Source organism: Bubalus bubalis, chromosome 23 (assembly GCF_019923935.1).
Source record: "Bubalus bubalis isolate 160015118507 breed Murrah chromosome 23, NDDB_SH_1, whole genome shotgun sequence".
NCBI lineage: Eukaryota > Metazoa > Chordata > Mammalia > Artiodactyla > Bovidae > Bubalus > Bubalus bubalis.
Window position 1 is genome coordinate 252,558 of NC_059179.1, and position 17,992 is coordinate 270,549.

General features: G+C 43.8%; 1 protein-coding gene across 2 annotated transcripts in view; it reads right to left on the minus strand.

The window, feature by feature from the left end:
* Positions 1–9,968, minus strand: part of LOC112581649 (coiled-coil domain-containing protein 3-like) — a 43,781-nt gene extending 33,813 nt beyond the window's left edge. Inside the window, exons 1-2 of one of the 2 annotated variants that reach the window (XM_044935092.2) lie at positions 9,602–9,968; positions 4,282–4,456 (exon numbers count right to left, since the gene is read on the minus strand). In XM_044935092.2, coding sequence (XP_044791027.2) covers positions 4,282–4,455 — 174 coding nt within the window. In that variant the 5' untranslated portion in view covers position 4,456; positions 9,602–9,968. Of the gene's footprint in view, positions 1–4,281; positions 4,457–8,633; positions 8,922–9,601 lie in introns of those variants that run through there. The other variant, XM_044935091.2, reaches the window with a different exon arrangement.
* Positions 9,969–17,992: the final 8,024 nt, after the last annotated feature.

Below are 17,992 nucleotides of genomic sequence, written 5' to 3' on the forward strand. Positions count from 1 at the left end.
ATTAGAAGCTTACAAGAAACTATTAACAGTGGTTATTCGTTTGGAGGGTAGGTGGGAACTGGGTGGATGGGTGTCAGAGGTGGGAGAAAAAAACTCTACTGACAACCATTTTATACTTTCAGATTTGGGAATCCACATGAACATGGTTTATAACTTAGTACATGAATTTTTAAGTGCTCTGTGACCAGAACACAGTAAGTTCTGTTGAATGAATTACAACACACATGAGAGCTTCCCCATCATCTGTTCCCCTCTCCACCAACTACCCTGTCAGCATTGCTCCCACTGCCACTGCCCTGGGAGGACACAGGAAGCTTTTTAAAAGTTGCATCATCTTTAAGTTTTAAAATCATACTTTCTAACTATCCATTTATAGTCATAAACCCCTCTATCACTATTTACAACTGACAAAGTGCTTTCAAACCTATTATCTAATTGGGTCCTTAGGACAACCTGAAACAGTTTATATGTTTTGAAAGTGAAAGTTGCTCGGTGGTGTCCGACTCTTTGTGACACCATGGACTATAGAGTTCATGGAATTCTCCAGGCCAGGATACTGGAGAGGATAGCCTTTCCCTTCTTCAGGGGATTTGCCAACCCAAGGATCGAACCCAGGTCTCTTGCACTGCAGGGAGATTCTTTACTAGTTGAGCCACAAGGGAAGCCCAAGAATACTGGAGTGGGTAGCCTATCCCTTCTCCAGCAGATCTTCCTGACCCAGAAATCAAACTGGGGTCTCCTGCATTGCAGGCAGATTCTTTTTTACCAACTGAGCTATCAGGGAAGGAGAAAACTGAAGTTTTGGGAAATTAAGGATTCTGCCTGAGGTCACACCTCTGAAAATGGCACAGCCCATCCTGATTGTCTTATGAGAATGGCACCTCCCTCACCATCCTTCCCAACTGTAAAAAGGGAAAAAAGAAAGATGACAGGAGGTCTTCCACAGATTTTATGTCAGTCCCATGACACTCTAGGTCTGATTGATGTATGTGTGGGTCAGTCTGGGTCGCAGTCCTGGGGGACAGGACTTTTGGAGAGAAGAAAATAGCCAACTTTTGTTTTGATTGTTACACTCACCCAGCAGGGAAGGGAAAAGGAAAGGAAAATGTTCTTGGCTGGCGTGGAGAGAACCCTGCCAGAAAATGGGATGGATGCTCTAACTTGCCAAAGACATCCCCGGAGGCCCCATTAACACCATGATACTGAACCAGAGAGATGCTGAACACTTAGGAGTGCTGCTGATTCCCTGGCAACTTTTGAAAGCAAGCTTATGTTTCCACTGACTGAAGCAAGGGGCGGGGGGAATGGTGGGATGTCTAAGGATGAAATTAGAAAATGGGAGGATTTGGCTACTGAGGACAGAGTTGCAGGTTGTCCTGGGTATGTATCACAAAAAGTTTCCCTACATCAGATTTTCCTCTGGTTCCATTTCTTAACCTCCAGACTGACCCTAGAGTCCCATATTCATGTGATGCTGCAAGAGAATGAGAAGGAAGAGATGCACCCTTCACGACCATGATCTAAACACACTGTTCGAGCTGACTGGGGACTTAGAGAAGACAGCAGCAACAGTGGAAATGATGATAATTCATCAGTGTGCCCCCTGAATTCATTGTCATCTAAGACACAGCATGTGATATAGGGAAATTGTGTAATGTGCACCGTCCAGGGCCATTCATAATGGTCTCAGAACAAATGAAGGATTCACATGTTCCCATTAGCAAGAGTCTAACTGGAATAAAAAGGTGGCCCAAACAAGCTCCTCTGATCCCATCTAAGATGTAAGACCCATCACCTTAGGAAAAACAGACTGTTTGTGTCATAACATGATTTATTTACCCTGCATAGGAGAGAAAGCAGGATACTCATCTTCACACAGAAAAAGCAGAGAGGACTTCCCTGCTGGCACAGTGGATAGGAATCCATCTGCCAGAGCAGGGACCAGTTCTATCTCTGGTCCAGGAAGATTCCACAAGTTGCAGATCAACTAGGTCCGTGTGTCAAAACTAGTGAGCTCACAACCCACAACTACTGAAGCCCATGTGCTCAGAGCCTGTGCTCTGTGATGAGGGAAGCTATTGCAATAAGAAGCCTGTGCACTGCAACAAAGAGTAGCCCTTGCTTGCCATAACTAGAGAAAAGCCCTCATGGCAGCAAAGATCCAGCACAACTGAACATAAGTTTTTGTTTTTATTTTTTTAAGGCAGATAATTTTTAGTTTTAGTTGTTTTTTTTTTGTTTTTTTTTTTTGTTTGTTTGTTTGTTTTGTTTTTTTTTTCCAAGAAAGGAACAAGTAACTGTCCATAACTCTTCATCTAATTCGGACACCTTCAATTCACAACTATTTTAATCACTGCAGAGAAAGTAAAAATTTGTCAAGGAATATCATAAAATATAAATGCTAGCACCTTACTTTTATTTTAAACCTAAATTCTCAAATGAACTAGCTAATTTAACTCAGCTCTGATGTGGTACCTTTCAAAGTAGGCAGAAGAAGGAGCCAAGATGTGATACATACAAAGTCCATCAACACCTCAATTTGGCTCTGTACCAGCTCAGCAACCTGGAACAATTAATTCTCTTCCCCAAAAGCTTCTGACTCAGTGCAAACACACATACCCACCCTCTGTTATCTAAAAGACCAGGATGATGAAAGGGAAAAGGAATTCTCCCCAAGATCAACATCTGACGACCCAAAATAGGACTGCCTTCACATTAAAACAATTCTCCACAGTCCCATTGTTCTATTTGTTTTGAATGATGGAAAATCTAATTGCAGTAAAATGTTAATAGCTTCATTGTGTGACCACAGGGCTAATCAGTTATATATCTAAAAAGTTTGGGGCTTAACTGGGAGGTATATTTGGATCAATATCTAATCTCTTGACATCAATGTACTATTACCAAGGATTTAGTACATGAAGCAAAAATCCCACAAAATGGAGAACCACAGGACCAAGACTAAAAAGATTTAATTTTAAAATGCTATGGTCTGACCCAGGCTTGGGATACTCAGGCTTATCCTTGGTGGGTCCATTTCAATGTGGAGTGGGTGCTGGCACAGATTAAGAGTTGGGTAGGACAAAAAAAAAAAAGGTGGGGCAAGGGGAAAGAAAGGTGCTTAGATCCATGTGGGGAGTGAAATATATGACAAGCACTCAGAAAATTTTGGCAAATCTTGAAGAGTTGTCAGGGAGTTGAGAACTGTCAGTAGGGCAGGCCTAACTAAGGAAGGAACCCTGGATAATGTACGGAAAGGAAGAATCAACACTTTTCCGCAGTCAGATGTACTTGCCTACGATGAGAACAGTTTATGTGCAAAGAACATGAAGAAAGCTTCCAGGTGCCATGGAGCCCTGGGCAGGAGGTTTGGAAGAACAAGGCCACTCCCCTAGGCCAACCCACCAGACAAGAGAAAGACAGTGCCCCCATCAAGGGCACCACAGATGGGGGAAAGAAGGAAACCACCTAATACATGCACATTGGTTCATTAACCCACATCAGAACGGTCTCCTGTGGTCTGTCAACGTGGTCCTATAAACATCTTGGTGGGAGACTGGGAGCAATGGGCCATGGCCTCCCTGCTCCCCTGGCTCAGTTGTGACAATGCCATTACTCAGAGAAAGCAATAGTCCTCAAAATATCCCCACAACTCAGGCATCTGCCTCAGACTGAAAGATGCCTTTTCTATCTTCATGCCCAGAGTGATCCAGATCCTTCTGTTCCATGGGAACTAGATCCTGCCACTAAGGGTTTGCATGCTGCAACTGAAGATTCTGCATGCTGCAAGGAAGACTGAAGATCCCACATGCCACAACTTGACCCAGCAGGGCCAAGTAAAAACATACATAAGTATTTGAAATCAACAACAGAAGTAGTCATAACAGCTCAGTGTATTGAGTGCTTACTCTCAAACACCTCACTAAAGGCTTTACCTATTGACATTCCCTACATAGTTAAATCATGTCGCATCAGCCCTAAGATACAGATGTTATGATGGCTTCCAATTTACAGAAGAGGAAACTGAGGCACAGCATGGCCAACCTTCAGCCCATCTTGTCCCCTCACTTTGTGAGGAACCTTATGCCACACAGTGCAGCCTGAGGACTCCAGAGTTTATGAGCAGTGCTTGTTAACTTCTGGGAGGGCTGTGGAGAGGGTGAAAAATACTTCTTGATCTGGACTTTGGAAGGAGACTCTTGACTCCCTTGCTCACAACATTCATATGAGTCATAGCTATCTTATTATTTTGCTGTAGCACAGGGTATAGACAATTCTTACCCTAGTGTCTTCTTGGACCTCCCAGTCACTGAAGAAAGTTGCCAGCTGCTGCCCTTGTGAACACTTTGAAAACTGGAAAAGGCTAGAAAATATCCTTCTGTTCTCTTGAGTGTCTGGAAAGATGGCATCTTGGAGATTGACTCCATGAGGCAAGAAGTTATAGTTCTCATCCATCCTAATGGAAAAAAAAGGAGGCAAGAGCTGTAGACTGGACACCCATGGGGTGTACCATCTTGAATCGAGAGTCAACAGAAGACTGTGACAGTGTTGCCAGTTATACAACGTCGTTTATATTTTTTAAGTAGAATTTAATTACAATGTTGTGCTAATTTCTGCTGTAAAGTGACTCAGTTATACATATAAATACATTTTTTAATATCTTTTCCATTATGGTTTATCCCAGGAGATTGGATATGGTTCCTGTGCTAAGGTAGGACCTTGTTGTTTATTCCAAATGTAACAGTTTGCATCTGCTAACCCCAAACACCCAGTCCATCCATCTCCCTCCTTCCATTCCCCTTGGCAACCACAAGTTTATTCTCTGTATCCATGAGTCTGTTTCTGTTTTGTAAATAGGTTCATTCGTGCCATATTTTACATTCCACTTATAAGTGATATGATATGGTATTTATTCTTCTCTTTGTGACGTACTCCGATTAGTATAATTATCTCTAGTTCCATCCATGTTGCTGCAAATGGCATTCTTTCTTTCTTGTTATGGCTGAGTAATATTCATATATGTGTACCACATTTTCTTTAATCATTCAACTATCAAGGGACACTTAGGCAGTTTCCATATCTTGGCTGTTGGGAATCATGCTGCTATGAACATGGGGGTGCATGTATGTTCCTGAATTACAGTTTTGTCCGGGGATATGCCCACGAGGGGGACTGCTGGATCATATGGTGGTCCTATGAATTTTCTGAGGATCCCCCATACTGTTTTCCATAGTGGCTACCCCAACTTACATTCCTACCAACAGTGTAGGAGGGTTCCCTTTTCTCCACACTCTCCCCAACATTTGCTATTTGTTCTGCTTTTGATGATAGCCATTCTGCCTGATAGGAGGTGGTACCTGGCTGCAGCTTTGATTTGCATTTCTCTAAGAATTAGTGATGCTGAGTATATTTTTATGTGTCTACTGGCCACCTGCATGTCTTCTTTGGAGAAATGTCTATTAAGGTTTTCTGCCCATTTTTTGATTGGGTTTTTGTTGTTTTTGTTGAATTGTATGGTCTGTATATTTGAAATTAAGCCCTGGTCTATTGCATCATTTGCAAATATTTTCTCCCATTCTTTAGGTTGTCTTTTTTTTTTTTTTTTCCTTTCTACTGTGCAGAAGCTTGTAAGTTTGATTAGGTCCCCTTTGTTCATATTTGGTTTTATTTCTATTACCTTGGGAGACTGACCTAAGAAAACAAAGGTCAAATTTATGTCAGAGAACATTGTGCCCATGCTCTCTTCTAGGAGTTTTAGGGCGTCATGTCTTATGTTTAAGTCTTTAAACCATTGTGAGATATTTTTGTGCAGTATGAGGGCATATTCTAACTTCACTGATTTACATGCAGCTTCCAATTACACATCTACATGGCTCACATGAGAGGAGTCACTCTCTCTGATTGTTTCTCTACCTCACACTGCACGTGTCTATCCTTAAGTTTTTCAAAACATGTGAATTGGGGGATGGGTGAGGGTGAACATTTGTGTATCTCCCAAGCTGCTTTCCTTCTCCTAGTGGAGTGCTCCTTGTTTCCTGGGCAAAGGAAAGCTAATTACAATGACTCAAGATTCAAGTCCTATCACTGCTACTTATCTCCTGTTTGATGCACAATGAATTTCTTAAATTCACTAAGCTTAAATGTACAATCTATAAAATGAGGATGACAACAGCATCCTTATTTGTTTAATGGTGGTGTAAGGAGTGCATTTTTTAAAAAGTAAGTAAAGTATTTGGCAGAGTAAGCACAGTATAAAACAACATTTTTACAGAACCCTGCATAAAGTACCTGTTGGCAAGATAGAGAAGTCAAGAGAAGGAAAAGGAGAGATGAAAGCAGCACTCCAGCCCAAAGTAGGCATTTAGGGTCTCACCAGGGAGTCTCCACTGCCACTTTCTCCTGTGACACTGACCAGAATCTGTTCTCCTCTCTGAGGGGCCCAGAATAACAGAGGAATGATTTGTATGTGGTTGTGAACACACATCAGGGCAACACAGTCCTGTGAAGTAGAAATCTTGTCAGACTACCATTTGACTCTGTATCTCTGCCCTAATGTTTTATAAATATGTCAGAGAAAAAGAGGAAAGAGTTGGTTGACCACCAGATAGCCAGTGGACAAAACTGTATTTCATTATAAAATCAGAAAAGAAAATAATGCCTTCTTAAGTACTGTGGCTCTTTTTACTTTGGAAAATAAAGTTTTATTGTTGAATAGTTTTAGAGCTGGTTTCCCTAAATAAAGACACATAAAAATCTAAGTTTCTCCATATCAAGAAGGTACTATCTCAAAAAGGTACTATCTTATTCCTTGCCAGTTTTATTTAGAAACTGTACTTCTCCAATATTTTTTTTTAATTCAACTAAATCTGGCTAATGGAGAAGGCAATGGCACCCCACTCCAGTACTCTTGCCTGGAAAATCTCAAGGACAGAGGAGCCTGGTAAGCTGCAGTCAATGGGGTCGCTAAGAGTCAGACATGACTGAGTGACTTCACTTTCACTTTTCACTTTCATGCACTGGAGAAGGAAATGGCAACCAACTCCAGTGTTCTTGCCTGGAGAATCCCAGGGACAGGGCAGCCTGGTGGGCTACCATCTATGGGGTTGCACAGAGTCAGACACAACTGCAGCGACTTAGCAGCAGCAGCAGCAATCTGGCTAAACCACCCAAGCCAACACAAAGCATGCCGTGTATTCTAAGCTTAGATAGTCTGGCTTTAATATGGAAAACATGTGTTACAGCGAGCTTATGGACGCCCCTCTGTGGAACCTTCTGTCTTCTTTCTCAGTGATGTGAAATCTCAAGAGCTAAAAGTTAGTCTGCAGACCAAGGTCATGGCCATTCCAAATATCCTTAATGCTATTCCACATACTGGGAAGATGGGACTTATTATCCAATCACTATCCGTTAGATTCCATTTTGAGGTTCCTCTGTATCAGCCTCCTCCTCCAACTGGAGAGAACCAATGCATTAGGGTTCCACCTGCTGTTCTGTATTGCAAACTTCAGTTGAGCCCATAATCTGAACCCTTATCTACATGCATTTCATCATGACCACATGACAAACTTTCATGGAACTTCACAAGATTCCAGGAGTCTCCCAACAGACAAGGTCTGGTCTAATTCACCTCTCTGTTCTTCAAAGCCCTGTGAGCACTTTCCCAATCCCTTAATACCCCTGCCCCCAGGCCCTTCCTCTATAAACTTTAGCTATTTGGAAGAGCCTGGCATTGAGGTCTGCTGGCAGCTGATATGAGCGAATCCGAGTGAAACAAGAGGACAACTGGGCTGCATTCCACACCAGTCCCATCTTGGCATTTAAGCAGGTGTGCAGGATTGAGTAACTACACATTCCTCATCTAACCTGCACCAGGTGTTCTGCATCAGTTCCTAGGATTTAATCTCAACCAACCTTGTTTGGCACATTATGAAGGTGAGGCTCTTGGGGTTCTTGACAAGGTCATTAACTTGCTCAAAATGACAGGAAGAACGGAGCCAGAATTCCAACAACCATCTGATTCCAAAGATGTTTGGATTGGTTTTGACCACTGTCCATCCCAAACAACTCCCATGGCATCCACTTTAAAATATAGCTTTCCTCCTCTATAAGGATTCCACCTCAATTAGGGTTCCACTTTCTTATTTCAAACTCCAGGAGACACCATCGCCTGAACTCTTATCCACAGGCATCTCATCTGCACCACAGACCAACTTGCATGGAACTCAACCAGAGAGGGCTCCTGTCCGATTGCCCTTCATGTGCCTCAGAGCACTGTGACCAGGGCCTTCTTCCCCCATTACCCCCCGCATAAACCTCTGCTATTGGGAATAGGCTGTTTGTTGCTGGAAACCACCTTGAGCTTTGGCCTGAAACACTCTTCCCTGGTCAAGCAAGGGAGCCATCCCTGTTTTTCCAACAGTGTTAGCCAGAGGCACCCAAGATCTCTGTAGACTCAACGTGAGGAGCACCAAAGAGCACAAAATGGGAAGGAGACCAGGGGAGACCAGGGCGTCACTTAACATCGCCCAGACAGGATTCTGGAGGAGTTCCTGAGCCTACTGGGGATAAAGGTACCTCTGCTGGCCATGCCAAGTGGCTGAAGGGACGGTATGGGCGAGAGGTGGTAGGTTCACCTGAGGAAGAAGAAATAGGAGTAATCCTGGACCACGGTGTGGGAGTCACAGGAGAAGTAGCCCAGGCCGGTGAGGTTGAGCCTGGAGCTCCCGGGCACCTCGAGCATGCTGCCCCACACCTGGTCGCACAGCATCTTGATCTCAGCGGAGTAGAAGAGCCCCGCGTCGCTGGCCTCATACTTCCAGGGCAGGTAGTTGTACAAGCCGTGCTGCTCCTCCTGCAGCGCCAGCACCTTGGCTTACACGATAATCTCGGTCAGCTCCGCTAGGCAGCCCTCCCTCAGGGGTCTCCACTCGGAGGGCAGCTGGCAGCCGCCGGCGGCCTCCAGCCCGCCGGCCAGGCAGAGCGCGGCGAGCAGCAACGGGCGCAGCATGCCGGCGGCGAGGGCGGGTGGCGGAAGCCGCCGGGTGGGCGCCGCGCCCCAGGCGCTCTATCTGGGGCGCTTGGCCAGGGTCGGGGAGAGGGGGAGCCCCGCGGCGGCAGCGATAGCGTCCGGGAACCCGAAGTGCCTGGCCCCACCAGCGGGAGGCGCAGCCGGGGGCGCTCGGCTCCGCGCACCGCTGCGGAACCTCAGCGTGTTGCTCCCTCCTCAGCCGGGATCCCCCTGCGGGGCCTCGCTTGGGAGGCCTTTAAAAGGGCACGCGAAGGGCCGGCGACCACAGCCTCCTGCCCCCGCAACCCGTGGCTGGGGCGTGGGCGGCAGAGGGAGGGGCGGAGGCGGGAAGCTGTCCAGGGGCGCGCAGTGCTGGGGAGACAGCGCAATCGGCGCGGGTCCGGGAGCCCCCGGGCCGAACTCGGTGTTTGGGCCAGCGCGGAGGTCCGCGGCGGAAAAGTCAGTCTGGGGAGAGACGGCCCAGCCCTCTTCTGGCGCCCTGCGCACCGACCAGGTGGAAGCTTTGCCGGCACAAAGCTTGCTCCAGACATGACCTTCTTAGAATAATTGCCATCAATTGCCAGGAGTACTCACCTTACGTTTTTGCATTTTCTGAGTAGTTCATTTACACTCTAATGGCACAGAAATCTAACTTTACCGTCGCAGAGTTTACCTTGGAAATTCTGTGTGATCTAATAAATTTTTCTGAATCTCTCTCTCCCTTTCCGTCTCTTATGTTTTAACCATGCTCTTAGGAAAGCCTTCAACATCTGAAAAGCCAAAGCCACATTGCTTTGTTTTTCCTACAGCTACATGGTCTCATGATTAACCTCATTCCTACGTTCAGATTCTGAACACCCTACACCTGAGAAATAGATTCAGAAGTTCCAAAGAGCTTTTCACAAGTCAATGAGTGACTCTGAAGAGACCTAAACTCCACAGCTAAATCTTTATTTCTAAATTAGGCAGTTCCTTTTATCTCCCAATTGCCTTAATTATTCTTCATGTAGTAAGAAAAAAAAAAGATTATTTATAAGTATAAATATTTTGCATAGTCAAAACATCATATATATGAAATAGCATGGATATAATATACATATCATCGTGCATGTCATACATATTATATTTACAATAAGTTGATACACAAAACTGCTGTAAAATGGAAGGCTCTTTGTTCTGCAAGCATCTTATTAACCAGGCTTTCTGCAAGTTTAAGTCTTAGAACTCAGCCAAAGTGTTCTCTGACTGAAAGGAATAGCTCTTAGAGAATTTGGAAAGGAAAGGTAAGGAGAAAAGTGGGGAGGGGGGAAGAGAGAAAATCCCAAGGCCTCACATCCCATGACAACCAAATCTTCCTGTGATCCCCAAGTCTTCAGTTAGGACAATTAAATTAATGCATGCTTCTTGTGACAGGGCAGAAATCCAGCTGTCATGAGGCAGGGACTCAGGAGGAAAAGGCCATGAGCAGCATGGTCTCAGGGAACCAGAAGACCCTGGGAAGGCTTTGAGCATGCCTTGAAGTGAAATGGCCAGGACTCCAGCCAGTGTGGCCCAGATTCTGAGGGAATGAAGGCTAAAGATCCATAAGGTCACACCAATCCAGAATCCAACTGGTGACTCAGTGGACAGATGTGTGCTTAATCTCTCAGTCATGTCCTACTCTTTGTGACCCCAGGGACTGTAGCCTCCCAGGCACCTCTGTTCATGGGATTCTCCAGGCAAGAGTACTGGAGTGGGTTGCCATGCCCTCCTCCAGGGGATCTTCCCAACCGAGAGATCGAACCCAGATTTCCCACATTGCAGACAGAGTCTTTACCATCTGAGCCACCAGGGAAGCAGTGACTCAATGGACCAAATTCTTAGTCCTACAAAAATCATCTGTGTTGAAAGAGGAAAGAAGTAAGATTAAGAGCTCCTCACGCACAATAACTAACCTCTACATAGCTGGAAGTCAGCCTGGAGCCTTGATTAATTCTGTAGAAAACAGTTATATTGAGGGAAGCAAGTGGACAGTAGTCCTGATGGTATATGACTCCTCCTGACAACCCCACCACCACCATGGGAGATGGTAGAGTTAAGCTTTTCCCGCAAGGAGAAATGGCATTTGAGGATGGCATCAGGCATCCTACATTAGGACTGCCCATTTGTCTCTCCTTCAATATATGAGTTAAAATGTTTCATAACATCTTAGTCTGTTCAGGGTGCCATGGCAAAATACCACAGCCTGAGGGGCTTAAACAACAGACATTTATTTCCCACAGTGCTGGAGGCTTGAAATCTAAGATCAGGGTGTCAATGGGATTGGCTCCAGGCTAGTAAATGGCCACCTTTCCTCTATGTGTCCGCACATAGCCTGTCTTCTTTGTACATGTAGAGAGACAGAAATATCTGGCCCTTCTAAGGACACCAGGCCTATCAGATTAGACTGCACTCTTGTAACCCCATTAAACCGTAATCACTTCCATAAAGGTGCTATCTCCAAATACATTCTCATTGGGGGTTAAAACTTGAACAGAAGAATTCAGAGCAGAGAGGAGGGGATGTGAACAAGGGACAGAATTCAATCCATAACAGTCATTTAGCAGGTGTTCTGCAGGCTTGTAGAGAAAGAGGGGATATAAAATGGTTTATATTTCTGGCATGCTAACTTAGAGCAAGCATTGCCAAATTATTATATTAACAATAACAACTGCTAACATTTATTCACTGCTTACTATGTGCCAAGCACTATTGTAACATATTGCCTATGTTAACGTAATGAATGCTCCAAACACTCAAAATGGGGACTGCTATCATCCTCAGTTTATAGACAGGGGACTTAGGTACGAAGAGGTTAAGTGACGTACCCAGGATCACATAGCCAGAAAGGAACTGAGCCAGGATTCAAACACCAGCATCAGATCTCAGAGTTCATGTTCTTAACTACAGCATTAAAATACGGACAAAACAAGCAATGTTTTAAAGGCACAGGTGGGCCCTTTATCAAGAAACAAGTAGAGGGGACTTCCCTGGTGGTCTGTGACTAAGACTCCATGCTCCAAATTCAGGTAACCCAGATTCAATCTCTGATCCAGGAACTAGATCCCACATGTTACAACTACAACCCAGTGCAGCCAAATAAATAAATGAATATTTAAAAAGAAGCTGAGTTTATAAATAGTAATATCCTTCACAGAATCATCAGTGATGGCTAAATGAGGGGGTAACCAGACTAACATTAATTTTGTTTTCACCAGCAGCCCTGCTCTATTTTAAGTTAAGTTTATTTTAAGTTAGTGCTGTAACTTATGCAGACAAGAGAATAAGGAAGTTTTTTGTTTGTTTGTGTTTTTAATTGTATCTAGTGCTTCAGAGGGCTGGAAAAAGTTTTTCTGTTTCCACAGACCTTAAGACCCTGATTATTCTTTCCATTTAGATGAACAAATAAGTAAAAATCAGTATGCACAGCTGATGTCTCTCTTGTTGTATAAACTGGACAGAATCAAAACTCTTTAGTACTACCCAGAATGCATTTTCTGGATGCAGGGGCCTGGGAGGATTGTCCTTCTCCTGGATTCTTCACAGACCCATCAGTCATGTTTTTGTTCTCTAGAAGGTCTTGCAAAGTGCCTCCCTGATTGGGGTTGTTCACCTGGAGCCCTGGACATATGTGAGCATCCTCTGGTGAGCAGCTCCCCTTTGGGGACCAAGATCTCCAAAGAAGCAGAGCTCAAGGAAGCCAGGATGGGAAGTAAAAATTCTACAACTGGGTTGTAGGATCAGTAGTAAAACAAGCCATTTACACCCCTTGATTACAAGATCCATATGTTCTGGCTGTGGGGGGAAGATAGCACCATTATGCTTCAAATATACACTATATCCTTCACACCATATGAAGGTACAATACCCTTTAAGACTGCACCCCACCCTTTCAGAATGTTGACTCCCATCTGACACACTTGAGTTTTCATTAGCTGTCACACTGTCTCAGCAAGCTTTCAAAATTTGCCCAGTTGTTTCTAGGTGATGGCATCCTCAGTAAAACCAGTTAATTCCATGGCAAAGGGCACATTGCTGTATTCCCTTTGCCATCAAAGAAGAGATGCTATGAAAATCACCGATCAGAAGCAATGCTACAGGAAGTACCACGATGCTTGAAAATGGGTTCTGTGGACAGAGTTCCTGGAGGAAGCACTGTGGGGCAGGAAAGGCAGATCTACACCTAGAATGTATCTACTCCAGTGAGGACAAGTCTCTGCTCCCTCCAAGATGGAAGAGGTTCAGTGTAGTCACTTCAGTCATTTCAGTCGCTCAGTTGTGACTGACTCTTTGCAACCTCATGGACTGCAGCACGCCAGGCTTCCCTGTTCATCACCAACTCCCAGAGCTTGCTCAAACTCATGTCCATTGAGTCAGTGATGCCATCCAAACATCTTATCCTCTGTCATCCACTTTTCCTCCTGCCTTCAATCCTTCCCAGCATCAGGGTCTTTACAAATGAGTCAGTTCTTCACATCAGGTGGCCAAAGTATTGGAGCTTCAGGATCATTTCTTTCAATGAATATTCAGGACTGATTTCCTTTAGGATTGACTGGTTTGATCTCTTTGCGATCCAAGGGACTCTCAAGGGTCTTCTGCAACACCACAGTTCAAAAGCATCGATTCTTTCATCCTTAGCCTTCTTTATGGTCCAACTCTCACATCCATACATGACTACTGGAAAAATGAAAGCTTTGACTAGACAGACCTTTGTCAGCCAAGTAATGTATCTGGTTTTTAATATGCTGTCTGGGTTGGTCATTCCAAGGAGCAAGGTTGGTCTTCCAAGGAGCAAGCATCTTTTAATTTCATGGCTGCAGTCACCATCTGCAGTGATTTTGGAGCCCCCAAAAATAAAGTCTCTAGCTGTTTCTATTATTTCTGCATATATTTACCATGAAGTGATGGGACTGGATGCCATGATCTTCGTTTTTTGAATGTTGAGTTTTAAGCCTTTTCAGCTTTTTTTCACTCTCCTCTTTCACTTTCATCAAGAGGCTATTTAGTTCCTCTTCACCTTCTACCATAAGGGTGGTGTTATCTGCATGTCTGAGGTTATTGATATTTCCCCTGGCAATCTTGATTCCAGCTTGTGCTTCATCCAGCCCATCATTTCGCATGGTGTGCTCTGCATGTAATCTCAATAAGCAGGGTGACGGTATATAGCCTTGATGTACTCCTTTCCCAATTGGGAACCAGTCCGTTGTTCCATGTCTGGTTCCAACTATTGCATCTTTTCTGCATAGAGATTTCTCAGGAGACAGGTTAGGTGGTCTGCTATTCCCATCTCTTTAAGAATTGTCCACAGTTTGTTGTGATTCACAAAATCAAAGGCTTTAGTGGAGTCAATGAAGCAGAAGTAGATATTTTTCTGGAATTCTCTTGCTCTTTCTATAATCCAACAGATGTTGGTAATTTTATCTCTGGATCCTCTCCTTTCCTAAATCCAGCTTGAACATCTGGAAGTTCATGGTTCACATACTGTTGAAGTCTGGCTTGGAGAATTTTGAGCATTACTTTGTTAACAAGTGAAATGAGTGCAATTGTGTGGTAATTTGAGCATTCTTTGGCATTGCCTTTATTTGGGATTGGAATGAAAACAGACTTTTTCCAGTCTTGTGGCCACTGTTGAGTTTTCCAAATTTGCTGGCATATTGAGTGCAGCACTTTCATAACACCATCTTTTAGGATTTGAAGTAGCTCAACAGGAATTCCATCACCTCCACTAGCATTGTTCGTAGTGATGCTTCCTAAGGCCCACTTGACTTCACATTCCAGGATGTTTGGCTCTTGTTGAGTGATTACACCATGATGGTTATCTGGATCATGAAAATCTTTTTTGTATAGTTCTTCTGCGTAGTCTTGCCCCCTCTTCTTAATATCTTCTGCTTCTGTTAGATTCATGCCATTTCTTCCCTTTGTTATGCCCATCTTTGCATAAAATGTTCTCTTGATACTTCTAATTTTCCTGAAGAGATCTCTAGGCTTTCCTTTTCTATTGTTTTCCTCTATTTCTTGGCATTGATCACTTAGGAAGGCTTTCTTATTTCTACTTGCTATTCTTTGGAACTCTGCATTCAGATGGATATGTCTTTCCTTGTCTCTTTTTCCTTTTGCTTCTCTTCATTTCTTGGCTATTTGTAAGGCCTCCTCAGACAACCATTTTTCCTTTTTGCGTTTCTTTTTCTTGGGGATGGTTTTTTATTGCTGCCTCCTTTACAGTGTTATCGGAGAAGGTGATGGCACCCCACTCCAGTACTCTTGCCTGGAAAATCCCGTGGACGGAGGAGCCTGGTGGGCTGCAGTCCATGGGGTCGCTAGGAGTCGGACATGACTGAGTGACTTCCCTTTCCCTTTTCACTTTCATGCATTGGAGAACGAAATGGCAACCCACTCCAGTGTTCTTGCCTGGAGAATCCCAAGGACAGCAGAGCCTGGTGGGCTGCCCTCTATGGGGTCGCACAGAGTCGGACACAACTGAAGCGACTTAGCAGCAGCAGTACAGTGTTATGAACCTCCATCCATAGTTCTTCAGGCACTCTGTCTATCAGATCTAATCCCTTGAATCTGTTTGTCACTTCCACTGCATAATCATAAGGGATTTGAATTAGGTCATACTTGAATGGTCTAGTGGTTTCCCTACTTTTTTCAATTTAAGTCTGAAGTTTGCAATAAAGAGTTCATAATCAGAGCCACAGGTAGCTCTTGGGACCATAATAAGGCATTGGTATAGGTCCTGACTACTGACAGAGTAAGCCCTAAGCCTTGGGGTTAGTGAGGCTGACCTTAGTAAGATAAGTTCAGAAACACAAAGTGAGCAAATACTGGTGGGAATATGGTACCAACCGACTTGCTCAACACCAGGCAAACACCAAGTTTAACCACAAAACTTCAGTTTGCAAATAACATATCTGTAAAGTGCAATGATGTGAAGCATAATGAAAAAATATATGCCTATATCCTAAGTATACATAAATATATGTATGTCCTGATATATATTATATATCAGATTAGATCAGTCACTCAGTCATGTCTGACTCTTTGTGACCCCATGAATCGCAGCAGGCCAGGCCTCCCTGTCCATCACCAACTCCCGGAGTTCACTGAGACTCACGTCCATCGAGTCAGAAGTGCCATCCAGCCATCTCATCCTCTGTCATCCCTTTCTCCTCCTGCTCCCAATCCCTCCCAGCATCAGAGTCTTTTCCAATGAGTCAACTCTTTGCATGATGTGGCCAATGTACTGGAGTTTCAACTTTAGCATCATTCCTTCCAAAGAAATCCCAGGTCTGATCTCCTTCAGAATGGACTGGTTGGATCTCCTTGCAGTCCAAGGGACTCTCAAGAGTCTTCTCCAACACCACAGTTCAAAAGCATCATTTCTTCAGCACTCAGCCTTCTTCACAGTCCAACTCTCACATCCATACATGACCACAGAAAAACCATAGCCTTGACTAGATGAACCTTTGTTGGCAAAGTAATGTCTCTGCTTTTGAATATGCTATGTAGGTTGGTCATAACTTTTCTTACAAGGAGTAAGCGTCTTTTAATTTCATGGCTTCAGTCACCATCTGCAGTTATTTTAGAGCCCAGAAAAATAAAGTCTGACTCTGTTTCCACCGTTTCCCCATCTATTTCCCGGGAAGTGGTGGGACCGGATGCCATGATCTTTGTTTTCTGAATGTTGAACTTTAAGCCAACTTTTTCACTCTCCACTTTCATTTTCATCAAGAGGCTTTTTAGTTCCTCTTCACTTTCTGCCATAAAGGTGGTGTCATCTGCATATCTGAGGTTATTGATATTTCTCCTGTCAATCTTGATTCCAGCTTGTGTTTCTTCCAGTCCAGCATTTCTCATGATGTACTCTGCATATAAGTTAAATAAACAGGGTGACAATATACAGCCTTGACGTAGTCCTTTTCCTATTTGGAACCAATCTGTTGTTCCATGTCCAGTTCTAATTGTTGCTTCCTGACCTGCATACAAATTTCTCAAGAGGCAGATCAAGTGGTCTGGTATTCCCATCTCTTGCATAATTTTCCACAGTTTATTGTGATACACACAGTCAAAGGCTTTGGCATAGTCAAAAAACAGAAATAGATGTTTTTCTGGAACTCTCTTGCTTTTTCTATGATCCAGTGGATGTTGACAATTTGATCTCTGGTTCCTCTGCCTTTTCTAAAACCAGCTTGAACATTAGGAAGTTCACGGTTCACATATTGCTGAAGCCTGGCTTGGAGAATTTTGATCATTACTTTACTAGAGTGTGAGATGAGTGCAATCGTGTGGTAGTTTGAGCATTCTTTGGCATTGCCTTTCTTTGGGGTTGGAATGAAAACTGACCTTTTCCATATACATATCATATTGGTGATATTATATATATATATATATATATATATATCTTCATCTGTTTTTCTGACAATGCCTGACTAGCACACTATCCAATCACACCCCTTCATCTGTCATTTTAATATTGTACATGTGGAACAGAGCTGACCAGAGACATGTGGAAAGGCTCAGCAGAGACCAACAACTTAAAAGACATTCTTCCCATTATATCATATTTTCCAGTTGTATGGTGCCTTTCTTGGAGGTTCTCAATGTGCTACGTAAATATTAAACTAGTCTTCCTTCTGTCCCCTTGGGAGGCAGGAAACCAGTATTATTTCACAGACAAAGAAGCTGAGTCCCAAGGGTTAAATGCCTTGCCACAGTCACATAATTACAGGCAGTTAAGGGTTCTGGGAATGGGGCTTGGGGTTAAGAATCCTTGCCTGGGGTCCCTTGTCTCCTGAACAGTGCCTTCCTTAAAGATAATTCTGTGTTCAAACTCTGTGGGAATCTTGTTATATAACAGGGGAGTTATGGGACTGCTGACATGTCACATACATTGCCTTTCCCTTGCCTGCTTATACAGAGTTCACTAGTCAGGTTTAGAACATGAAGGCATTGTCTATAATAGCTTCA